This window comes from Monodon monoceros, unplaced genomic scaffold (genome assembly GCF_005190385.1).
Source record: "Monodon monoceros isolate NGI ecotype Baffin Bay Population unplaced genomic scaffold, NGI_Narwhal_1 Super_Scaffold_11, whole genome shotgun sequence".
NCBI lineage: Eukaryota > Metazoa > Chordata > Mammalia > Artiodactyla > Monodontidae > Monodon > Monodon monoceros.
Genome location: NW_021703767.1, coordinates 125,994,114 through 126,021,149, shown reverse-complemented (window position 1 = coordinate 126,021,149; position 27,036 = coordinate 125,994,114). Strand labels below are relative to the sequence as shown.

The 27,036-nt window shown below is 36.3% G+C and overlaps 1 protein-coding gene across 4 annotated transcripts in view; it reads right to left on the bottom strand.

Annotated features, from left to right (window-relative positions):
• Positions 1–249: 249 nt before the first annotated feature.
• The window catches only part of STAG1 (stromal antigen 1), a 434,108-nt gene continuing 407,321 nt past the window's right edge, over positions 250–27,036 (bottom strand). For 3 of the 4 annotated variants that reach the window (XM_029214246.1, XM_029214243.1, XM_029214247.1), the window contains exons 23-33: positions 26,326–26,418; positions 24,150–24,324; positions 22,291–22,430; positions 19,105–19,206; positions 16,293–16,441; positions 15,403–15,531; positions 10,853–11,058; positions 6,912–7,086; positions 4,629–4,739; positions 3,963–4,077; positions 772–2,470 (exon numbers count right to left, since the gene is read on the bottom strand). In XM_029214246.1, the coding sequence (XP_029070079.1) occupies positions 2,303–2,470; positions 3,963–4,077; positions 4,629–4,739; positions 6,912–7,086; positions 10,853–11,058; positions 15,403–15,531; positions 16,293–16,441; positions 19,105–19,206; positions 22,291–22,430; positions 24,150–24,324; positions 26,326–26,418 (1,563 nt within the window). In that variant the 3' untranslated portion in view covers positions 772–2,302. Of the gene's footprint in view, positions 2,471–3,962; positions 4,078–4,628; positions 4,740–6,911; positions 7,087–10,852; positions 11,059–15,402; positions 15,532–16,292; positions 16,442–19,104; positions 19,207–22,290; positions 22,431–24,149; positions 24,325–26,325; positions 26,419–27,036 lie in introns of all 4 variants that reach the window. The other variant, XM_029214245.1, reaches the window with a different exon arrangement.

The following is a 27,036-nucleotide window of genomic DNA, read 5'->3' as shown; positions in this document are numbered from 1 at the left end:
AGTCTCTCACTCTCTCCAAGGAAATACAAAGAATGAAAGAAAACTGATGGCTAGTCCTAAGATTCTGCTTGCTTAAAAAAGTAAAGCCTCATTTGATACAGGAATTTTGCCATCATTTAACAAATGATCTGAAAGAGCAAACTCTCTGTTTTTGGTAAAAAGGGAAAGCTTCATCATTCTGTCGACAGGACAAGAAATCACCCCTTTAAAGCTTTACCTAGTAGGAACAATAGGATGACTACCACAAGCCTGATTTTGAATAGTTTATTAAAGGAAAGGTGAAGCATCAGTTTCAAATTGTACAAAAGGAAAAAAACCTCATATTGCAAATGTACAATTTACAGAATTACTAGCAAAACCAATCAAGGAGACACTGAAAATACAAAAATTCGATTGACTTCAAACTGAACTGGAAACCCATTGGAGTCGATATTACGCCTTTTCTGTTGCACGGTAGTCCACAATTCTAAGTCAGCATCTGTTTGTTTTCCACGTGAAACTGTCAAGCCAAGGATCAATCTGTGCAGGTGCCAGGGCACTTCCCAGCCTGCTCCCTGGCCAGAACCGCAGGTGGGCAGGGCTGGCGTGGTGGACAGTCCAATCAATCATCCCCGCCCCTTCACTTCCAGTGAAACCCACATTTCTGGAGGAAAGCGAGACCCCAGCCCCAACTGGAGCCCAGGAATTGCTCAATTAGCAGATAAAACATTTTTGGTGACCAAGTTTTTTTCAGAACTGTACAAATGTTGAGAAAAAAGTTTGTTTTGTCTGTTTACTAAAAGGATGAATAAAATAATCCATTTTGCTTTCCCACATAGTCACTGGGTGCACAGATTTTTTTTTTTTTTAAATGCTTTTGTCTTTTGGTAAAAAGGGAAAGCCTCATCACTCTGTTGCAGCTACTTTACTTTAAAAACCAGCCCAGAAACAGCTGTGAATGGATTGGTTTGGAAGTTCTGAGGCTTACTTTAAAAATCAGAAAGGAAGAAAAAGTGGGCTTTTTAAAATAACAGTAGCAGCAAGTCATAAAAGTCTAAGCAGAATGTAACTCTAAACCATTAAAGGCTGTCCTGAAGATTCATAATTTCTTTCCCCCAAAGAATTATCCTTAATATGCACATTTAACACTGAAATGTTGCTGTATTTCAAGGTAAGCGTTAAGACCTTCACCCTCTAAGCACAGATTTCTATGCAGCACATACTTCTATAATCGGTAAACTTAATTAATTCACAAAATTAGTGCATAAGGGTATTAAGTGCATGGGAAGTAGACACGGTTATGTTACACTTAAAATTACGTTTGAATGGCGAAGGAGTTCTTCATGATTATCTTTTTAAGAAAATGGAAGTCCATGTAACTTGAATTTGGCAGGGCATGAACTAAGTGGTAAAAACAGCAAACTGATAACTTGAGAACCATCTTTGTTTTACTGAGAATACTTTATTTGCTGGTAGAAGTTGCTAAAAATGCACAGAACAAATACCAATAGAAAATGTACTGTATTTGAATCTCCCTAATCTATATAAAATGAATGGTGTACAGCATCTGTTGGAAAAATGGCTGCTTGGACATGTCTTATTTTATGCCCCCTTATAAATAAAAATAAACCTTTTTATTCAAGAGTATATAAAATCGGGGAATTCATATCCATGTCCACAGAGGGTGTATGGTTTTTGGCAGAGATGCACTGTCAGAGTTTCATCTTAGCTTGTCAGTATTCTGCTCCTCCATATTTCTGTATTCCACAAGGTCCAACCAAATCCAGTGAGCTCCAAAACACTCTTCGGCAATTAGGATGAGCTGCTTTACTCATAGGTTTAATAAAAATGGTTAGCTTTTAAAACATAAAAAGGCAAAATGTTAAAACGGTTTTTAAATTGTACAACAGGAAAATAAAGTTAAAAATATTTTTTTTTACTCAATGCTGAGCTTTCATAAAACAGGTGTATTACAGTGTTTATCTTGACAGCTGTTTTAAAAATTTAAAATTTCTTCCTCCCTCCAGAAAAACACACACATCTGTATTGGGATAAGTCCAATAATAGGACACAAATGATTTTTCAGGTCAGTCTTTCTGAGGTGACATTCACCAACATTCTCTTGGGTAATTTACATGCTCCTCTTCTGTCACTGCAAAAAGGGATTGACCTCAATCATTTGATTAAAAAACAAATCAGATCACATCAAAAGTGTTTTTTTCCCCATACAAGCTATCACAGTATATAGGCCTCTAGCTCTAAATAATAGAGTTCCAGATTTGTAAATTTTCTTCAGACTTCAGAACATAGGCATTCCAAATCCCTAGAAAAAGTGAAACACAATTATTAAATTCATGCATAAACAAGACCCAGAAACCATAATAAAGAACAGTAATAATTTAACATTTACTGAATCGTCTTCTATGATAGCTGCAGAATCAAAGAAATCTGGCCTCAGCTCAGCTCTCTCTCGCCGATTTCTTGATGGGGGCTGGAAAGAGAAGCCAGATACTTAATTTTTTCCTGAGATACATTAAGACAATGGACTGTGATAATCAGCTAATATTTCTAATAGTATCATAAATATAAAGAACTGTTAAGGGTCAATTTGAAAGGAAAAGAATCTGGCTTTTACAGGAGCATACATTAAAGAAAAATGTAACAGTATTTGGCTTTTAATTATCACTTAGATAAAAAAAGACTTTCAAATTACAATAAATGTGTAAATGCATATAAATAATTTTTGGGCCTATAAACAAAGAACATACCTCTCAATCATGGAATAATTATAAGATTGATCAAATACTAGGTGACAAAACTTCACTAAATTCCCCAGAGCAGGTAGATGGACAGCTACTGATGGGTGGGTTGAGGGAGGGTTACAGATTGGATATGGTCTCATTTACATTTCTTACCAAACCTTTTCATTATGGAAAATTCAGAACATACAAAGCAGAACGCTATGGGGTAAATTATGTCCCCCCAAATTAATATGTTGAGCTCCTAACCCCTAGACCCTAGACCACAGAATGTGACCATATGTGGAGACAGGGCATTTAAAGAGGTAAGTAAAAGGAGATCGTATGGGTGGGTTCTAATCCAATGTGATCCATGTTCTTATAAGAAGAGGAGACACGCACAGAGGAAAGATCAGGTGAAGACAAAGGGAGAAGATGGCCACCTACAAGTCAAGGAGAGAGGCCTCAGAATGAAATCAAACTTGCTGACACCTTGCTATTTGACGTCTAGCCTCCAGAACTGTGAGAAAATACATTTCTGTTGAAGCCACCCAGTCAATGGTATTTGTTATGGCAGTCTAGCAAATTAGTACATAGAGAAAGCAGTATGATGAACTCCCGTACACCCATCACCCAGCTTAAACAATTTTCAAACATTTGGCCAATCTTGTTCCATTGAATTCCTGTTTTTTTCTTCTCCATGTCATTTCACGTATGACTACTTCAGTATGTATCTCTTAACAGATAAGAACTTTAAAAAAACATAACCACCATGTATTACTATTTCTGACAAAGAAAATTTCTTAATATCACCTACACTTAGTCCATATTCAGATTTCCTTATTTTAAACTTGTCTCTTCACATTGAACAAATAAGGTCCATATTCTGCATTTGGTTGCTATGTTGGAGTGCAGTGTACACAGACTCCAATTTAAAGTACAAGAGGCCAGATGAACATGCTATACTGAAAGATCTAGTGTAAGCTGTTTTTCATGAAGGTAATAAGGAGCCAGTTCCTGTTATTGCCAGAATTGAAAATCTGACTGCTTTGAAAATAGGCTTGAAAAACATAAGCTCATCCAAATGCCCACAAGTGCTACAAGCGCTACACGGGCCCTGCCCACTGTTGGTCAATGTTACCTCCTCCTCCTCTTCCTCTCACGGGGTTCTGAAAACAAGAGCATCATCTTATACCAACACCTTCACATATTTTAACACAAGAAAAATGTATTGAACTTCCTTACCAGGTCAATAACCATAGTATCTTCAAATTCTTCATTCATATCTTCTAACTGACTCCGGGATGACATCATTACATCTTCAAAGATGGGCTCAGCATCTTCCTCCATTAGACCCCGACTGATACAGAAAAAGCATAGTCAGAAAGCTGTTCAGACTGATAGAACCTGGAGTTCTGGCTCTTACACTGGGTCTTTTAACCAATGAAAGCACACCTTCCAATTACAACCAGTAGACTGCACAAATTATGATAATTGAACTCTAAGGGAATTAAGAATCATTCATTTGGTTAACTCAAGATTTCATCTCAACTCATCAGAAGGAAGTATAATTTAAATGCAGTAACAATATTACTAGCTAGCTATGTATCAATTCCCACAGAACTCTTAAGTGATTGGTCCCATTATTATCCCAAATTTACAAATGAGGAACCAGAGGCACAGAGGTTTTAGAGCTTATCCAAGGCCACACGGCTGGCAAGTTGCACACTAGGATTTAAATGCTGAAAGCCTCAAGCACCCATGTCCTCCATTCCTATCCTACGCTGCATAGCATATCCTAAATTATGATTTTAACTCTTCTAAGACCAAACATCAGAGAAACCCAAGTCGTTACACAAAATGACCATCACACAGTGATCACGTTCTTGTGACACTTGATGTAACACTTACACGGCATGCCTTACTCCAGTTCTCACTTTCATGTAGTTCATTCCTGTTCTGTCCTTCCGATTTAAGTCTTCTAATTTCGGCTGGCCTAACCAAGAGATCTGCATCTGAGGACTAAGAGAGGGTACTATTATTCATTTTGTGGCAGCAGATGAGGAATTTAGGTCATCAGTCCCATGCTAAAATGGCCATGGTTGGTTGGCCTAATCCCCATGTAAGGGGAGTTCGCTGGATTTATTCCAGGGTCAAGGTTGAGATCATTATCAAAGGACCTGTCTGCAGAAACGGCAGTAAACTGGAGATCCCTAAGTCTCCAAGAGAAGCTGGCTGTGGAGGCTAGTTGTTAGGTGTGAAGGCAATCAGAATATGTCACCCCAAAATATGCTTCTTTGAGATAAAAACTGTTTTGAACTGAAGGCAATTAAGAAGTAGTAAAACACAGAAAAAGTTCCCCCTTTTCTGCCTAAAGGCAGGAAATAAATTCTCCTTTTACTGGAGACAGACTCTTATCAGCCCAGAGATGGCAGCAGAGGAACGTGCAAACAAATCCTGTTAAACGAATGCTTATCTTCCTAGTTAAGATGAGGACTACCTAGCCCTAGTTGGACTACCCCAGTCCAAACTCGTTTGTCTTGTCATTTCTTCACAATTTTCTTTGTCTAAAGGGCTTAGAAGCTTCCTGCTCTGGTCACTTCTTTAGGTCTTCATTCTCTTGTGAAGGCTCCCATGTACATGTAAAAATTTAATAAAATTTGTATGCTTTTCTCCTGTTAATCTGTCTTTGTCAGTTAAATCTTTAGACCCAGCCAGGGCCCCTAAGAAGGTTGAGGAAAACTTTTTCCTCCCCAACAGGTGCTTAAATTATCAGCTTCTTTCCCCAAATCCCTGCTAAACAAGAGCGCTTCTCACACTTCTGTATCCAGCTGCTGCCCTACTTACAAGTGTTCCTAGCTGCACACTCAGTCCCCAAAGGGACAGGAATGATGCTGGCTTCATGGCTCAGAGCTCTCCAGAGCTGAACAAGGGAGGGTAGATCACATTTTTTCTCAGTCCTTCTGAGGAAGTTTGGACTCAGGTACATGCTGAGCCAAATCACCTGTACTCTATCCTTACTGGCACGTGGACACTTGCATAAAATCAACATGACTCTTGGGATGGAAACTTGAACCATTTTTGGTAGCTAAAATCTGCCGCATAAAGTTCTCTCGAAGCAGCTGTCTTTATATCATGTTAGGCTGCCACCTTGATTCAACCTATAAATCTGTAGCAGGAAAAAGACGACAGACCACAGCCAGGAGGGACTGACATGGTAAGGTCAGGGAAGCAAGGCTCCAATACGGAGGATACCCCCCCTCCCCCAGTAGGAAATGGAGTGGGAGTGCTGGTCATAAGGCAAACTACCCTCTAAGATGGCCCAGTTATGCAGTGGCTGACAAAGATGATCCTTTCAGCTTTGAAGAAGGCAGATCCTCAGAGCAAAGATTTCTTATGAAAACCCAGGATCTGAATTCTTGTAACACTGCCCCTTTCTATTTTCAACCTGCTAAATTTGTTGAGTTCTAGTGAGAATTCTCTCTTATCCATCAGAGTAATTCACAGCATTACTCTAATATGAACAGAAACACAAGTGAGGAGCTTACAGACTTTCAAAGTTGAATGGAAAATAACAAAGAAAAGGTTTTCAAAGCAAAAGTCATGCCATCACCCTGCCTTTTCCAAGATTTTCAGAGCCGTGGTACTAGAAAACAGTTTAATCGCTAGTGAGGTAAAAAAAAGGTAAGAGCTTGATTATCCTACAGAAAGGACCGCTATTCTCAGAATTTATCACTGCTTTAACAATTCTTAATCTATGAACAGTTCAAGTTTAAAATATAAACCAAGACAAAGTACTATTAATTAAATGGCTGATAAAAGTAATAGTCTATTTGGGGTTCAGACTAGGAACAACCTTAGCAGAGACTCTTCTAGGCTCTCTCGCCAAGGAAGTAAACCTGCATGTGTTCTTGGCAAATCTCTGAGAAGAAACAGACCTGCCCAATGAATCTGTAAACTCCAAATGAAATCAGCACTTAGTAAGACACCATGCATCTATAGGTCTCTGGACTTGAAGGAACTGAGATCCACAAGTGTTTGCAGACTTATTATACATCTTCTAATATAAGTTATTTAAACTCTGTGGTTTTGTTTTCTCATTAACTGAGAAAACAATATGCTCAGATGAAATAATTTTTCTTACTTTAACAGTTGCAGGTTTTATGCCAAGAAAACAATTTTTTTACTACTTACTTGTGTAAAAAGTCAGGTTCAGAACCATGTTCAGACTCAGGCTCCTGAATCTGCTCTCCCATGGGCCGGCTATTCTCTCGCAGAACAGTGGAAGTGAGCTGTGGTGCTGGCAGGGGGCCAGGAGTCTGAATCATGGTGTCAGTCCTGTTCAGCCACGTATTATCCAGACTTTCATCTGTAAAATTCCAGTTAATGAGTGTCACAGAGTGTCATGGGTGGAATGAACTCTGGTAGAAGTTATAGCATAGATTTAAAGAGCATGGCTCTGGAGTAGACTGCCTAGGTTTGAATTCCAGTTACACCACTCACTTGTGTGACTTTGTATAAGCTATTAAATTTCCAAAATTCAGTCTGCTCATATACAAAAGGGGATATTGGTAACTGACCTCATTGAGTTGTAAGGCTTAAATAAGGTAATGTATGTAAACATCAAATGTTAGCTATCCTACATTATCATCTCTTCGAAGTCCCTCCATCCCTACAGAAGGGGAAGAATGTGGCCAGCCAGAGAGACCCTTCTAACCTTCCTTTTGCTCAAGCAATAAAAGGCCTATTTACTGGGTCTTAGAGGGGCCCCAGGCAGCAGCACTTAAAATCTGGCTGGCCTTTACTGAGAAATCAGCAAATCCTGTTACACAATTAGGCACTGGTCACCAGAGAAGTAACTCTTTGGCCAGGTTATACTTGCGGGGCTGGATTGAGGGACTCACTGATTTCATGCCTCTAACTTCTACCTCTTTAGAGAAGTCTTCTCTGATCACCCCACTCAGCCCCCACTTACCATTCTTTTTTAGCTTCTAGAGGAAACAAAATCATTCTTGCTCACTTAGGGCTCAATTATACACTGTCCTGCATTGGCAGGTGATCTGTCATGTGTATATGTTATCTCTGTAATTAGATTTAAGTTTCTTCAAGAGACCAGGCACTATTTTTTCCTTCTTCTAAAGATCATTTATAAAGATTTGAACAGATTAAATTACTATTTATAGCATTATTTGCATATCTAAATCCTGATAAAATGCTACATAAAGTTCTACCTACAAAATTCTAAATTACAGTTGACCTTTGAACAATACGGTTTGAACAGCATGGGTCCACTTAAACGCAGATTTTTAAAAATAAGTATGTACTCCAGTACTACACGATCCACAGTTGGCTGAATCCACGGATACAGAATCAAGTACATGGACTGTAAAGTTAGATATGGATTTTCAACTCCATAGGTGGCTGGTGCCCCTAATGCTCCCCCTCACCCCACTGTTCTAGGTCAACTGCATTTTCTTGATGTGGGAAGACTTAAAAAATAGTATTACTGCTATGTGTTTCCTTCTGAAGAATTTTAATCACAAAATGTAGTATGAATCCCATTGTTTTTCCTCCCCCAATAAGTCTCAGAGACATGTGCATGTGAGGCTCCTCCTTTGCCATCAAGCATTCTCTCTCTCTCAGTGTATTCTCCAGTTTCTAAAATTTTGTCAGACACATGTATGTTCTGGATAGGCTTTTCTGTTCCTGGAAATACCTACCTATTGTCTGGTTAAGGTCATTCCACTGATCTGAAGCTCACTACTGAATCTCTTCAGCAAGATATGTTACATCTTCTTTTATTCATACCACTTTTCATTCAACATTTAATTCAAAACTTTTATTCTCTGCTGCACTTAAAATTTTATGATCATAGGAATGGTCTCATTTAGGTTCTTAACCTGGTAAACCATCTTTCAGCTTTCTACTACATGTCATCCTTTCCAGAAAAATTTTCCCTGATTCATTACGAGTTTGGTCACTCCCTGTATGTTTCCAAAGAACCTTTTTGGCCCATCAGAGCACTCACCACGCTGAACTGAAATTGCCTGCTTCTCTGTCTCCCTTTCTTCACTGGGAATTAATACCCAATCTCCAGCATCTAGTACAGTTCTTAGGAAGGTGCTTGGTAAAGACTTACTGAATAAAAGAGTAACTTCAGGAAGAACTCACTCTTCTTGAAGAGATCCTCCTAACCCTCAAGATTCCTCAATGAAAACACTTCTTGCAAAGCTCTCTCATCTTCATTCCAAACAGATGAAACTCTGTTGCTTAAGGGTTCTGGACATGTAACTTACCTTAGTTACTTGGTAAATTTGAAACTGATACGGAGCAAGTTTTCTTTTTTGCAATTTAATGATTACCAAATTAGGTTATCTGGTCCATATATGCTTCTCCGTCCTGAGGATGATAATACTAACTGCTCCATTAATGTATAGATAAATGGTTATCTAAATTCTCTAAGCCTTTGGTTTCTTCTGTGTAAAACCTGGATAATACTGTTGAACTCAGAATTGATTTATAAAACATCTATACAGCATTTATTATGTGCCAGGGACTGACCTAAGTGCTTTACAAATATTAGTCAAATAAATGATTAAGTGATGTAATGCACGTAAAACACATTCTTGGTATAGCAAGGATTTGATGAACTCTGGCTAAGATGACCATTACATCTAAGAAAAGCTGTGAGCAGAAAAAAAATACAGATAGAGGAATAGATGTGGGGTGCTCTGATAAAAAGGCTGCTCTAGAAGACATTTCCGAAAGGAAATGACTGGCACCATTCTTTAGAGAACAGTTCAGGATCTTATACTATAACGACAGGGTTCTGTATTTTCATTTTCTGGGCCAAAAAGATTTTAAGCCCCAAAACTGAAACTTGAAAGGTAATCTTAAACTTTACCATCAAGTCTGTAAATATTTTCAAATCTTTTATTCTCTTCAAAATATACATTCAGCCTAATCTACTGACTGATGCAAGAAAAGGGGCATTACTATATGATGACAACAGCAGCTAACATTTATCAAATGCTGCCTATGTGCCAAGCACTGTGCTAAGTAATCACTGTGTGTGCGCTAAGTTTTTTGGGGGAAGTATCTAATTTAATATTCACAATAGCTAACAGGACAGATACTCAGATCATCCTTCATCTGATCAGTGATTGAGGCTTAGAGAGGTTCAGTAACATGCTCAAAGGTCACACAGCTGAAAAACGAGAAAGCCAGGTCTGAATTCTAGAACTCTGAATTTAAGAGTTTGTGCTCTTCATCAATAGTTAATACTGCCTCCCCAATGATGAAAGAAACATTAGACTTAAATTCTAATTAATTTTGCTGCAGATCTCAGCAAAGTCTTTGATGAGTCACTATTTTTTAGCAGCAGAGGTAAACAGAAGGTTGTGAACAGGGGCAACAGAGCGTGATGCAGATCACTGTCCTCTCTTGCTTTGTAGAGATTCTATTAGGAGAAGCATGGAGATGGAGCAAGATTATTTGGGAAAATAAGCATTTTTACTTTGAGTTTTCTTAGTTTAAGACTAATGTTTTGTTTAATAAAGCAATCTTTAGTCTTTTTGGATATAGGAATATCTATTATTGATCGCATTTTCATGACAGTTCAACTCCCTGTTCTCCATAGCCTATGAGGATTAAAAACCCAGATCTGGCCATCACTATTTTAATATACAAGAATAAATTATCCAACCAAGTGGTGGAAATGGAAAGTTGTTCTGGTATATTCATTGTGCTGCAGAGTTCCATCCTCAACTTACCAAAATCTCTCCTATATTAGGATGCATTTTGATAGAATAACATTATGACTGTCTTATTTTAAATTTTAATGTATTAGAGATCTATGGTAAGGGGATCAGTTTTATAAACCTTCCTGTCTCCTCTTTTTCTCTGTGCCTATCTTCCTCTGTGTTCAGTGCTTTTTCAAGCTCTTTTTCCTTGACCCGTTTCTGTCCCGTTTTGTCTGTTACAACCTTTGTGGCTGAACCTCTCAGTGTATATGACACATACAAGGAAATAATGTGCTTAACAGTATTATCTTGCTTCAACGGATTATTTACCACTTTATTTTTCTTGATACTATCAGGCACACTATTTGCCTCATAGTATAAAGGCACACTTACCTTCTACTCGTTTTTTGTGAAGTGGAGGTCGTCCTTTCTTATTCCTTACTGAGGAGGTTTTGCTGCTGCTACTTCCACTGTTCACAGACATTCTATCATCTTCACCTCCAGTGACTAACGAATTTCTATAGGAGATGAGTGGAAGCCACACATCCTCCCTCCTTTCCATCATCTGTTCCGTTAGGAATTTTTCTAGGTATGAGTGACTAGAAACACAAAAGAAGCAGTCATTTTTATGGAAGCAGTTCATGCATCACTTATTTAATTTTTTTTTCCATAACCTGAGGCTCTCTCTCTCTCTGAAGGTTATGAAAAATCCTTAAGGACACACATCAAACTATTAACAGTGGTTACCTTTAGAAAGAGAGGGATTGAGAATTTAAGGTTTTGCTTCACAAATTCCTGGAATACTTTTTTTTTTTTTTTTTTTGCGGTACACGGGCCGCTTACTGTTGTGGCCTCTCCCGCTGCGGAGCACAGGCTCCAGATGCGCAGGCTCAGTGGCCATGGCTCACGGGCCCAGCCACTCCGCGGCATGTGGGATCCTCCCGGACCGGGGCACGAACCCGTGTCCCCTGCATCGGCAGGCGGACTCCCAACCACTGCGCCACCAGGGAAGCCCCTCAGGAATACTTTTAAACAAGCAAATGTATTACTAAGGGTGTATGTGTATTTCTTCCTTTACTCCTTTCTTTGTTTTTAAATACCAATGTTTAAAATAAAAATCAGAAGTCTGGCAAAAAAGGTTATTGAATTTTCTTTTAAAGTGTTCAAACCAGGGCAGGATTTCTAGAATGGTGGCGTGAGGAGCTTGGCATACCCTCTCCCCAGCAAAACAACCTGTTTGGTGATGGTTGTTGATAGTGGGGGAGGCTATGCACATGTAGAGGCAGGGGGTCTATGGGATGGCAACTCTCTGTACCTTCTCCTCATTTTTGCTATGAACCTAAAACTGCTCTAAAAAATTAAAGTTAAAATAAATAACATAAATAAATTAAATCACATGTTTTCCTGTTAGTCTGGAAGACTGTACATGGCCCAAGACTGCCCTTCTCAGGAGCAATCAGTGAGGGACCTTCTAAGCTGCCGGTCCCCTGGCTGACCATGGGGCAAAGTAAACACCCTGAACTGTGATAGCAGCTTTCAAAAGCCACACCCACATCCAGCAGTAAAAATCTAACTTGCTAAGGAGGTTTAAGCACAACCTTTGATTAATAAGGGGCTGACACAGGCTAAATAATAAAAAACAAGGGAAAAAAAGATCTGAGTAGGGACAGCAGAGGCTGCATACTGCAAGAGAACAGACCTCACAGAGTTTGTTACTCCAAATAAATGACCAAGCAACCAACAACATCTATCTCTAGGAGGATAAAGAATGAATATCAAGAGTAGCTAAATTATTATTTTACAATGTATCACATATGCAATATATTATCTAAAATGGTCAGTTTGCAACAAAAAATTATGAGACAAAGAAACAGGGAAATGTAATCCATATGTAGGAAAAAACCCCCAAGCAACAGAAACTTGGCCCACAACTGCAAAGCAATTATTATACATATGTTCAAAGAACTAAAGAAAACCATGTCTAAAGAATTAAAAGTATAATAACACTATCTCTCATTAAATAGAGAACATGAATAAGAAGATAGAAATATAAAAAAAAGAGTCAAATGGAAATTCTGCAGTACAACAATGGAAATTTAAAAGTCACTAAAGGTGCTCAACGGATCTGAGCTGGCAGAAGAGAAATCAGTAATCTTGAACACGTATCAATAGAGATTATGTAATCTGAAGAGCAGAGAGAAAAAAAAATGAAGAAAAATGAACAGTGCCTGAGAGAAATGTGGGATTCATTAAGTACACTGACATGTATAATGGGAGTACCAGGAGAAGAAAGGTGTAGAAATAAATTTGAAGAAATATGGCTAATCACTTCCAAATTTGATGAAAAACATGAATCTACACATTTTCAAAGCTCAACAAAGTCCAAGCAGGATAGATGCAAAGAGATCCACAACCAGATGTATCGCAGTGAAAATGATGAATGCCAAAGATTAAAAAATCTTGAAAAGTATCAATAGTAAGAGAAAAGTAACTCATTACACACAAGGGAACTCCCAATAAGATTAAAAGCTGACTTCTTTTTGTTTTGTTTTGTTTTTTTGTGGTACGTGGGCCTCTCACTGTTGTGGCCTCTCCCGTTGCAGAGCACAGGCTCCGGACGTGCAGGCTCAGAGGCCATGGCTCACGGGCCCAGCCGCTCCGCGGCCTGTGGGATCTTCCTGGACCGGGGCATGAACCCGTGTCCCCTGCATCGGCAGGCGGACTCTCAACCAGTGCGCCACCAGGGAAGCCCCAAAAGCTGACTTCTCATCAGACACAGTAAAGGCCAGAAGGAAGCAGGATAACATAGTCAATGTGCTGAAAGTAAAACGCTATCAACCCAAAATCTTGTACCTAGAAAACTGTATTTCAAAGCTAAAGATGAAATAAAAACACTCTCAGGTGAACAAAAGCTTAGAGAATTTGTTGCTGGTTTACTTGCTTTACAAGAAATACTAAAGGAAGTTCTTCAGGCTAAAAACAAATCAGAGAGTAATCTGAATTTACAGGAAAAAACAGAGTGCTGAAGGGTAATTACCAGGTAGTCATAAAGGACAATATAATTGCATATATACTTATCTTTTGTCCTTTTCACTGATTTTAAAAAGAAATTGTATAAAACTATGCATTGCTCTGTCACTGGAACAATAACATAGAAATGTGTATTTGACAATGTACACAAAAAAAGTGTGTGACAGCAAAGATGTATTAGTAAGGAAATGATAGCAGATGGTATTTCATACCCACAACTATGAAAATAACTAAAAAATATAATTAAAGATCTCTGAAGGAATTAAAATGTTACACTAGAAAATAGCCATTTAATATAAAAGAAGGCAATAAAAGAGGGAAAAACAAAGGCACAGACATATAAAAAATAGAAATTATTATGGCAGAGATTGTTTCAAAAGAAAAAACATGATCTAACTACAGGCATGCCTCATTTTATTGTGCTTTGCTTTACTGTGCTTTGCAGATACTACATTTTATACAAATTGAAGGTTTGCAGTAACTCTGCATTGTCAAGATGATGGTTAGCATTTTTTTTTTTTTTTTTGCGGTACGTGAGCCTCTCACTGATGTGACCTCTCCTGTTGCGGAGCACAGGCTCCGGACGCGCAGGCCTAGCGGCCATGGCTCACGGGCCCAGCCGCTCCACGGCATGTGGGATCTTCCCGGACCGGGACACGAACCCGTGTCCCTTGCATCGGCAGGCGGACTCTCAACCACTGTGCCACCAGGGAAGCCCGATGGTTAGCATTTTTAAGCAATAAAGTATTTTTTAATTAAGGTATGGACACTGTTCCTAAGACATCATGCCATTGCACACTTAACAGACTACAGTGGAGTGTAAATATAACTTTTCTATGCACTGAGACACCAAAAAATTCGGTGACTTGCTTTACCTATTACAATATTTACTTTCTTGTGGTGGTCTGGAAGTGAACCTGCAATATCTCTGAGGTATGCCTGTATATGCTGTCTACAAGAAACACACTTTAGATTCAAAGGCAAAAAGACAGAAAGTGAAAGGATGGAAAGAAAGCTATACCATGCAAATAGTAACTAAAATAGAGCTGGAGTGGTTACACTAGTATCAGACAAAATAGACTTTAAGAGAAAAATTACTAGGGACAGAGTAGAACATTTTATAGTGATAAGTAAGAGTCAATCCACCAGAAGACATAACAATTATAAACATATATACAACTAACAACAGAGCCCCAAAATACACATGAAGCGAAAACTGAGAACTGAAAGGAGAAATAACAATTCAGTAAAAATAGTTGGAGACTTTAATACCCCACTTACAGTAATGGATAGAACAAATGAACAAAAGAAAACAGAAGACTTGAACAGCATCCTAAAGAAAACTATAAGCGAAATGGACCTTCAATCTTCTTGAAACCAGTCAAAAACAAAATAAAACTAAAATATAATTAATATAAAAGGAAAGAAGAAAGTTTTCCACAACAGTTAAGCCAGTGTTCATAGATCTTTGAATTAGAGAATAAGAAATCATTTCCACTTGCAAATTCTAGGGTACTGAAAGGTAAACAATCAAAGAAAAACTATATAAAAGTTTGAAAGAAAATTATAGTCCCCTAAAATAGGGGTCCCCAACCCCCAGAGTCTGTTAGGAACCAGGCCGCACAGCAGGAGGTGCGTGGCGGGTGAGCAAGCAAAGCTTCATCTGCCGCTCCCCATAGCTCACATTACCACCTGAACCATTCCCCACCCCCACCCCCCATCCATAGAAAAACTGTCTTCCACGAAACTGGTCCCTGGTGCCAAAAAGGTTGGGGACCGCTGCCCTAAAACAACCTATCAGAGCCTAAGTTACCAAGAGTAATTATATCTAGATGATTTTTTTCAAAAATTAAACATTTAAAATTATAATGGTGTCATGATAAAAGCCACTTGTCCTGCAACATGCAACTTACACAGTCTTTTTGTCTTGTCGAAGAAGCTTAGATGAAAATTCACTTAGTACTTCTAGGAAAGCCAGATTAGGAGGTGGATATTCTTGTCCTTTCTGATTTTGGTATTTAAAGGCAAATTCTATGCCATCCCTGAAATAAAAGAAAATATTGTCTTATTCTTCCAAATAGCTAGTATAGTTCTTCAATGGGCTAGAATTTCAAAAATAGTTGGGAAGGCATCAAAATCATCACTGAAGGTAGTAAAATCTGACAAATTCAAATGGTAAAATAATGTTAATTTGTATGACATAGTTGCATAATAATATTTAATTTTATTATTTACAGTGGAAAACAATTTATATTGTGAACATGTATTTCACAACTTATATTGGGAAAAATAATAAGCAATAGCTAAACACCCACAAAGCTAAATTCCTGTGTAGCTTTTAGAGATAACAGAATACCCTGGAAAGATACTGAGATTGTTAGAAAATTTGGTTCTTAGAGCTGGTCATGGTACCAAGCAGGTGTCTGAGTTTTTGTAAGATACTTAAAATTTTTTGTCATTCAGTTTTCCATTATGAAATGAGGTTCCCATTATGAAATGAAGTTGCACAGTGCTTTTAAACCTATGTCTCCCACAACACTTTCTCACCAATAGACCAGATAAGAACATCCTGTTAAACTTTCCTTTCTATACTTTATAAAATGAAAAAATGTGTGAAGTAACTATTTTTCAAATTAAAAATACCCTCCTGGTTGAGAATCACTAGATTAGACAACCTCTAAAGTTCTCATAACTTGAAAATTCCAACATTTGTCACTTTAAAAATTGGTCATATAATAGTTGTTTCTGGTAAATTCCAGTAAACCAGACTGTATATAACAGAGTGTTTATTTAGCTCACTCACTTGTGAAGCGTGGCAACTGCTTCTCGTGTCTTGATCTGGTCCAATCCGAATGTAAGGGCAAAGCGACGTGCCAATTCTTTAATGCCACTTACATGGGCAGATGTCCTATCTAGGTTGGGACCTTGCTCTTGAACAAGTTCATTAAACAACTGGTAGAAAGAAAAAAAAAAGAGGAAAAAACCTATAGTTAAGAAATATTTATTTATTGTTAGAATAAGTAATATAATTTAAAAATATTTAAAAGCCATATGGTAAAATACATATTTCCCTCCTTGTACTAACAGTAGCCACACTGTTCCCGTTCTCCAAGTCATCTACTATTTCTTGAGCTCATTTTCATGCTAGTTGTGTGATTAAATGCAAACCAAATTTCTTTTTTACCAAAAAGGAACACATTTTGGGTTGGGAAAAGGAAATATGTTTACAAAAATATACTACGTATTCATAAACATCTATGTATTCTTTTTGTTGTTTTCACAGGAATGGTAATAGATGAAATACAGGGTTCAGAACTTTGTTTTTTGACAAGAACATTATGTAAAAGAAGACCATTAAGATATATGGGGTGATTTTTCCCACCCAATAAAACAAAATATACAAAAAAGTTCTTAAACTGAGTGAAGAGGTTTTATAATTACATAGACATTACATATATTGTATCAAAATAACAGAAACAAAACTCTGGAGTACTAAAGAATATAAAAGCAATCATCATTCTGTCATCAAAGTCAGACACTTAGATTATCTGCCTTCCCTTCTATTATGAGAGACGGATAACCCAAGCTTTCATCTAAAGCCACTCCCTGCTTATGTACTGAATCTCCCTGTCCTTTACCTACTTAGTGGTTTGGTCCTGAGCTATTGCTTTCTCCTGAATCCATTAACTATTCCCTCTCTGTTAGATGCATGCACCTTAAAAATCAAGCAAACAACCCTAACTTCTTAATTCCATCACTCTGCCAGTTACCAACACGTTTTTCTCATTCTCTTTACACAAAGATCCTGAGTATTGTTTACATTTGTTTTCTTCCTCATCTCCCAATCTCTCAATACACTTTAATCACACCATTTCACTGAAATAGCTCTTATCTTCTATTAATTATGTTGTCTACCATTTTAGGTTTCTTTAGCAATAGACCAGCTTAAACTACTTACTCTGCCATGACTAGAAACAGCAGTTCTTCCAGAGATTTTCAAATTTATACATAGATAATTGTTAATAAATTCTTAAACTTTAAAATGTTTTCACAGATAATTATACACAATAGCCTTAAACTTTAAAATTTACATTTAAAATAAATTACAAAGAATATATTTCACTGTACGAATATCAAAGTTCTCTTTTCTCTTTCCCATTATATATCATTCTTCTCTCCAAAGATAATCAAGGTTAAAGTCTGAAATGTGACTAATTTAGACACATTAATACATAAAGTGACTAATTTAGACGCATTAATATATTACATATATAAAGTTTTAACTTTTACATAAATGGTACTGTACGATATATTTTATCCTGAAACTTGCTATTTGTCACTTAATATTTTGTCTTAAAAATCGTTTAGCTACTTCAGAGTATCAGTTTATTTAACCATTCCTCTGTTGATGGACATTTAGACTATTTCCAATTTTGCAATATTACACAAACTGTTGCAGTACAACATCTTTCACATATACGTTTTTGTGCACACCTGCATGTATCTATGTAGATACCTAAGTAGCAAAAGTACTGGTTTAAAAGGAATGTATACCTTAAATTTTGAAATATACTGCAAAATTATATTCCAAGAAGGTAAGAGCAATTGCTTTCACAAGGGACCTTTTCTTGCCACATCTTTAGCAATCACTGGTATTATCTATCATTTTAATTCATGCCAGTCTATTTGGCAGTGATAAATGTCTCCTTGTTTCAATCTGTATTATATTAATTATTAATTAAGTTATGCCTCTTTTCATGTGTTTACTGCTTTTTAAATTTTCCTCTTCTGAAAAGTGGCTTTTCATTTGCTCACTTTTCTACGGGATTTATTTACTTTTGTTACTGATTTGTAGGATTTGCTATGTATGATTAAAAATATTTTCCCACAATCTGTCACTGTTTTTTAAATTTTGTTCAGAGTGCTGGTTGATGTATAAATCTGTGTAAGTATATATATATAATCAATTTTTTACATTGTGGCTTCTTTCCTTGAGGACTTCCCTACTCCAGGACATAAAAATATCCTTTTATTTTCTTATAAACTTTTAATTTTTAACATGTATATGTAATCCACCTAGTAGTTATTTTGGGTGCATGTTATGTAGGGCTATCACCTATTGAATAGGCCCGACCCTTTCCCCACTGACCTTTATCATAGGCTAAATATATACATACATACCTACAGCCATCCCCAACTCTCCCATCTCTACGTTAATACTAGGCATTTACTAGAAATCTTATTTAGGCAATACATGTGACGTATTTTCTTCTTTGGATACTATTGTTGCCCCTTCCCTTATTAAATACTTTAAAAATGTATTTTTAAATTTTTTCTTTAAAAATGATTACTTTTAAAATATCCAATTTGGCATTTCATCTGGTCTAAGAATAGATCACCTTAGGATTTCATCTATTTGAAATGTGAACTATAGGACTGTCTTTCTAAAGAAAATACACATAACACATCTTTGTACCAGAAAGTATCCATAGTAATGTATTAATGCAATGACCTAATTTAAATGAGGTAAGATACCTAGCACACAATAATAAGCACATGGAAGTGCTCAATAATATTAATTCTACTCTTCATCTCTTTCCCTTCAAATTTCTTACCTGTTGTAAACTGAGAATGAGGGTCTTGGCACACTGAATTTTATCAATCTGCCTGGTTTTACTCAGTGTTTCCTTAATAATATCACCATAGTCATTGTAATACTGTGAGAAAAAGAAAAAAAAATAGTTTTAAAACTGTTGATATTTAATGAGATAAATAGGCTGATGAAAGAAATGGAAAGGTGAGTACAGAGGTGTTTAATTTTTCATCCTAAAAACCTAATGAGAGTTAAAATATATTGTCTAAAGTTAAAGGAATACACATTTGATATTTAAAATTATGAAATAACTAATAATAATTAAACTAAAAAATTGGTAATTCCAAGAGGAGAAGTGATATAGGTGAGCAAAATTCCTCATTCTTTACAACATGGATTCAATAGATTTAAAAGGTGACAAATCAAGAAACAGAACCCTGACAGAAACATCTTAAAGAGCTAAAATCAAAACAGTTAAAATTTCTGGCTTACTTCTGGGGAGTAGGCCTAAATAAGGGGAAGGGCAGATTACAGTAACAGATTTAAGTTTTCACTGAATACTTTTGTGCACTCACTATCCCCCATAACATGTCTATATTTTACCATTATAAAAAATAAAAACACTGATTTCTTCAACAGTGATTAAGAAAAATTCAACTAATTTCTTTATAATTCAATTTTTGGATACAGGATTTAAAGAGTTTTCCTTGTGAGTAAATAATTAGGAAAAACTTTGAGACCATTAAATCTGGATGTTACTTCCAAGCTAGAGCATAAAACCTATAACCTTTGTAAAGAAGTGAGTATATCAGCTTGACAACTGGATTTTTATAATCTTCAAGAAGATGGGTATACTTCCATGATGTGAAGTGCAAAAAAAAAGGGGAAATGTCTCGAAAGAATCATCCTTTCAGTGCAATTAAAAATTATCTCAATGCAGATAAAAAGAGAAAGATATATGAGAACACTAAAGTGGTTCGACAGGTAGATCAACAATAAATTCAGATTTTTAATGATCACATAGAGAAATGAGGCAAAAAGCCAAATAGACAAGGATGTATAATAAAGAATAGCAAACAACTATTAAAATATTCACAAAAAGATTAAAGCCTAGAAAGAACAGAAGAGTGTAAAAATTGCTAAGGATGATAAAGCTTATTTCTTGAAACCAAGACAGTATTGCTAAGGGATGACAAGGAAAACCATATTAAGCTCATATTCATCTAACCAAACCCCGTTTCGACATTACTTTTGGAAGCCTTGTCTGGTTGCTCACTTAAGTCTCTATTTGTGCTTGCTTTGTAATTTATACATCTATCTCTACAGTAATCATGATGAGGCTTTATGGTTTAGTGGAAAGAGCTAAGCTTTGAAGCTAGGCAAACCTAAAATCGAGTGCCAGTTTTTGCTACTTTAATAGTTGTGTGGGGACTTCCCTGGTGGTCCAGTGGTTAAAATTGGTCTTGCAATGCAAGGGACACCAGTTCGATCCCCGGTCAGGGAACTAAGATCCCACATGCCGCGGGACAACTAAGCCCGCGCACTGCAACTACTGAGCCCACGTGCCACAACTAGAGAGCCTGCGTGCCACAACTGCAGAGCCCATGCACTCTGGAGCCCTTGCACCACAACCACTGAGCCAGTGCACTCTGGAGCCCGCGTGCCACAACTAGAGAGAAGCCCGCGCACTGCAATGAAGAACCCACGCGCTGCAACGAAAGATCCTGCATGCTGCAACTAAGACCCGACGCACTCTGTAAGTAAGTAAGTAAATAAATAAATAATAAAAAAAAGTTGTGTGGATCTTTGAAAGTTATTTAACCTCTCTGAGCCTTAATTCCCTTATCTGTAAATGATGATATTATTTCCTAACTCACAGAGTTACTGTAATCAACAAAGATAATATAAAAGCTTTAGAACAGTGTCTCAAATATAAATGGCATAGAACACAGGCAGCTATTCATTATTAGCATGTTATATTATGTTTACATTTCAGTTTCTCTGTTAATCTGTAACCTCCTTAGTGCAGAAATCATGTCTTATTTAAATCCCTGGCTACTAACACAGTGCTCATCACACTGCAGTTGTTTAGCAAAATATGATGACTTAGTTACTATGTCATAACTAGAATTGGACATAAACATGTGAATCAATGGAATACACAATATTCTGAACATGGGCAAAATAAAATACTGTGTCTGACATAAGAACAAGGCCAAAATACATAAACTGAGAAGTGTGCCTCTTAGGCTGTATCAAAGATTTTTGAGCACTGCTTTTTTTGTGGTTCAGAAACAAAATGCAGCTTCTGGAAAGGAGAGCAGCCAGGAAGGCAACTACCTATCAAAATCCTGTCATATAAAGAATGGTATAAAACCTTTCAACATCTCTTTACCTCCCTCAGGAAAAAAATCCCAAGTTCTCACACAGCATATAAGGTCTACCCTGTCAGTTTCTTTAAATCTTACCTCTGGCTCCATTCTCATAAGCAATCTATGTTACTATATCAAATTACTTGCATTTCCCCCAAACAATTCATTGCTTTGTACACGAAGTCCGATCTGCCTAAAAGTCCTCCTACTACTTTTTTGCTTGACTGGCTAATTTATGCTTATCGTCTCAGACTTAGTTCAGAAGGCACTTCTAAGCAGTTTTCATTAACCCTCATATTTCTTAAGAGCGGGGTATCTGTTTTATATATTTCCAGGAACCCCTATACGTACCTCTGTTATACTGTATAAATGCAATTGTCTAATTACTTGACTATTTCCAGCTTTAGACCACTTTGGAGCAGGAATTTAAAAATCTTTGTAACTTGAGTGCCTGGCAACACAGTAGTAGGCATACTTATAAATGTATCTGAAGAGATTTCATAGGGAAGAGAGTTAGCTTTCTTCCGTAAGAGTCCATGGCCTCATGCAAATAAAAAGGCATTCTTTCATATAAATGTAAGCAACTCCTACTTTATGGAACTGATATAATAGTATAGAGTGATAAAAAGCTCATATATAAAAGAGAGGAATTTTAAATATGTCAGAAAATCATCAATAATATTTAGGTAGGAGCTGTCAATTTTAGCTTATTCATCATTCTTTCATGTTTAATTGCAAACTTCTCTGCTACTAAAGTGGAAGGAGAAAAATAAGAATATGAAACTACTATCTTAATAAATAAATATCCCATTTAAAAAAAGACTGTAAAACTATACCTTCATGTAGTGTTTAAAGATGTCTGCAGCTGCATGCATGTCAACAATATCGTAGATGATAAGTTTGCTGAAGGCAGCAAGTAGATTCCTTCTCTTATGTAAGGCCTCAATTTTATTAGCTTCGTCTTCTTCATCACCCTCTAACCACAGAAAATAAATTACTTATGAACTTTGGCCCTTTATCCAAGGTAAAACAATGCAGACAATCTGCATAATAAAAAACCAGCTTATAACTTTACAAATAGGTACAATTCAGTTTTAGATGGGCTAAAAACTGTTAGTTGTACTGATTATTTTAGGGTGCTATATTTAGTTAAACATTTATTAAACACTTAGTAGGCACTAAGGTTTTCTGTCTTCTAGGAGATTGTCATAGCAAAGATTGAGTAAAGTAAACAAACCATATAGATTTTTTTTTCTGATACTTTTGTCGTAATAATACTGTTGTTCTGTTTACCTTTAAAATGCTGTCTTCTCTTATCTGAATATTCCTTATGTGCTAATGTATTTCTACAGAGAAGAAATTTCTAGAAATTTTTAAGACATAGGGAAAAAGTTTTCTTTTAGAAAAATATATGGGGAGTAATGGAAATTATATGGAGGAGTTAGTTTTCAGTTCTTGTCCTAAACATGGTTACACTGTAAGCTGAGAAAGTATATTTTGCAAACTATGTTAATGTACATATGCATTTTTTTAAACAAAACCTTACCAAATGCTTTCAAACAAGTAGTCTTTATTCCTCAAGTTTTAGATTCTCAGGCCCTATTGGCTTATCTATTTCTAATCCCAAGAAAAATTTCTCCACAAGGCCATAGACAATAAAAGTTAACACATTTGTTTCAGGCTCTGTACTGACCCTCTCATGTTTTGGCGTGCCCTTATTTAGGGACAGTGTTCTTCCTTCCCTTCTTTGCGTGTACATATTCATAAAAAAACTTACTCTCAACTTCTCTCTTCCCTTTCTATTAACTGGTCCTGCTGTGAAGCATCAACGCTTTGAGAAGTTGGAAATCTTTTTGCTTAAGATAAGTAGAAGGTAAATTTTATCTCCTGAGATTAATATGAGCTCAAAATAAAGATCCTTTGTTCACAGCCCAGTATTTTCTAAAATGTTCTATTAAATAAAGAATATTCTAATAGCACCAGGTAGATCTGTGGATCTGATATGCCACAGATCTTAGAGATTATCTATTTCACAAATAACCTATGTAATATTTATTTATAATTATTTATATTCAGTCTAATTTTACTAAGTTTTCATTCTGCAGGCTCAGCACAATTTTGACTGGTGAGGTTTGATAACATTCTTTTAGCACTTAGTATCTTAGAGTCACATTTTGTTAATTTAAGTAATATATGATCACTACTCAGAAGGAGAAAGGAACTCAGATGCTTTCCTTTAGAAAAATTGTGAACCTGGAAGCAGTTCAATTAGAAAAAAACCATCTATCCTAAATATACATTTTACACATGTGGGAAATGACAAATGTACACAATTATTTATTATAGCATAGATTATAATAGTAGAAGATTGGCAACTAGCCAAATATCAATATGAGATGAATAATATAAATTATGGTCTATTTAAATAATAAAATACTATGTAGCTATTAGAATAAGGAAGCTCTGTATGTAGTGATGGGGAAAAATCTTTAAGGCACTATGTTAAAATTAAAGCAGGGACACCTCACTGTGTATATTTTTATTCTTGCTGGTTTCTTAACTACATGAATGTATTAACTTTTTTTTTTAAGAGAGAAACTGTAGTATTTTTTAGGATTGAATTTGAAATTTTTTCTCATATCTTTTGGGGTTGGTAAAACAAGATCAATATTGACAAAATGATAGCTACAAATACCCATGCTCTGGTTCTCCTCATCTTGGTCAATGAAAACATGATCCATCACAAAACTGAGGAGTTCAGACTGAAGTCCAGTATCTGGATTAAACACCAAAGGCTGAAGGCCCTCCCTGCCACCTGTCATTAATTGGTGGCTGAAAATCATCAATAGATCACAGAGTAACATGAAAGCCTGGAATGCAAAGGAAATTCATCAGTAAAATATTGTACAAATGTAGCTGTAACTACAAATCAATGTTAATGAAACTATACTAAATTAAATACAGCTCAGTAACAGTACCATAATAGAAATTCTGAGTATTCAAATTGCAGCTACTTAATTTTAATTTCCAAACTGAATAAAATTATTTTGTCTCATTACAAACTAGTCATACTTAAGACTCTCCACCCCCCTAAATATAACCTGCTTCTTTTACTTGGCTGTATTAACTCAAAACAGTTAAGAGATTTTTGACTTGAAATTATAAAAAATGAGTTAAACTCAACTCTGGAAATACAAAATTGATATAATAAATTAATGACAGATGTTACAAATCAATCTTATACTGCATAATCAAATAATAAGCATAAATCTTAAGACAAACTGTATAATTCGACAAATTACAATGTAGTACTTTAAGTCTGTAAGCTCCTATTTTGGATTCTTCTTTAAAAAATCTATTGTAAAACGAAATTTTTAACAGTAGGTTAAATTGAATTCAAGGTCATTCACATAAAAAACAGTGTCTGAAAGCTTCCCAACAAATGTAATCACATAAAGAAACTTTCAGTATATTTCCCCATAGAGAAAGTATTATAGTTATGTTGCCAAATTTATCCTATTTAATGGATGGTACAAAATAAACTTGTATCACCAGTTTATTGAAACTGAAAGATTTTGTTATGGAATAACTGAGGGCTCTGATACCTCAAAACAATCCACTCACCCCCTTCTAAAAATTGACTTCTATGGGAAAACATAATTTTGGAATGTATCTGGAGATGGCTGTATACTTGGTTGTTTACCTCCAGCAAGACTCATGGCAGTTCATGCTCTAAGTACACAACCATGAAATACATTATTTGAGTCACTTGAAAACAGGAGAACATGAAAGAAATCCAGGAAAATATATATTTTTAACTGAGGCCATACTTTTGCATGTCACCAAACAGTGAGGATGCAGAAACACTGAATTTTTGGCTTAAATGTCCTGAGCTAGGTACTTTTTAGACAGCACTGGTTGAGTTCAGAAGGTTTAGAGAATAAGGTTTAGGAAAGACCATTTCTGTTCCCATTTACGTTAGATGCTGATAACTCAATAAAGAAGAGACCTGGATAACCTATTTGTAGGAAGAGATAGCAAAGGGTAAGCACTGCTGTACTCTTTTTAGATATAGACTTGTTTTCTAGCCCAACATCATAAAAAAAAAGATATGGAAAAGGTATATCTGTTTTATATAAAAGTATTTCCTAATAGAACAGTATAATTAAATAGATTACAAAATCACTTTGTGAAAATGGTATTGTCTCGGGCTCCACTTTGACCCTCTTTGGTCTGCGACCTTTCCGAAGGGGTGAGGAGTCTGTTGGACCAATGGGATATGCCCACCTGCACCTCTACTTTACATCACTGCCCAGGTACAGGGATTCAGGAATTCCTTGCCCTCACAGACCTGATTCTGCTACCAGGGGGTGCACAGGCATCTTTCCTAGACACATTGCATCCCCAGTGTGTACTCCTAGGCCCCAGGGTAATCAAGGAGCAGCTGTCTGAAGAAGTGATGTTGATAGTTTGGATATGTGGGCTGAATTGTTCATATGCATGTGTGAGGAGTTCTACCTGGTGTGGGAAAGAGCTGAAGGTGAGAAGAGAAGGTGGACCCTATGCCAGCTCCCCAACCCTCCAAGTTCTGGTAAGGAATCAAAAATTCTAAATCTGAACCTGCCTTCCAGGCCATTATGACAGTATACTTGTCAAGGTACAAAGACGTGTAACAGGTTAGCTTACTTTATAACTTAAATATTCAGACATCTATATTCTTGTCCCAGGTGCCACAAATGTTAGGGATAAATCTGCATGCTAAGAACTGTCATAAAAAATTACATCTTCTTAAAAAAAATTTACATCTTACTGTTCTTCAGTAACTCATTTGAGTTATTTTTATTGAGAGCTCTTAACTGACAATTTCTTACCTGTTCCTTCACTGGAGTATTAACATTAGATAGGCACTGTTGGCAAACAGCCAAAAAGGATTTCACTGTTTTCCTCAATACCAACAAATCCTCCTGTAAGACATATTCAAATTTACAAGCATGAATTACAATATCCTATAAAACTGATCCAGAAGAAATAATAAATGGAAAATAGCCAAACTAGTTTATTGTTAAGGAAATTCATAAAACCAAATATATTGTTGGGAACCAAATCATATAGTTATTTCCTAGTTATCTTAATGGAAGGGTCAGTGAAACTGATAATCCTGAATACTCAGTTCTATTTAGCTTTGGAATGCTCAGTATGATTTCCTCCAACATATTTGCCTTTATCAATATGGTTTACTCAGGCTGATATTAAAATTTTTAGTCATTCCTATAGCAAATACTAGCTGGTAGTAAAGTGAGAGAGTGCAGCACATACTGAAAAAAATCAATTAAGCAATAAACATGTACTCCCATATTCTCAGGACTCTGCAAAATGTCAAGGGGAAAAGATAACTTTAAGATAGTGTCCATGTTCTCAAAGAGTTAACATCTTAGCAGGGAGTTAGACCAATTAGAGAGTAATTAAGTGTTTAATTTTTTGGTGTTAACTCTAACTGTAGCAGAAAGAGCTGAGTTGGAGACAGCTTCATAGAAAGATGGCCTTTAATCTAAGATTGGATGGGTGAATAGGATTTAATCAGA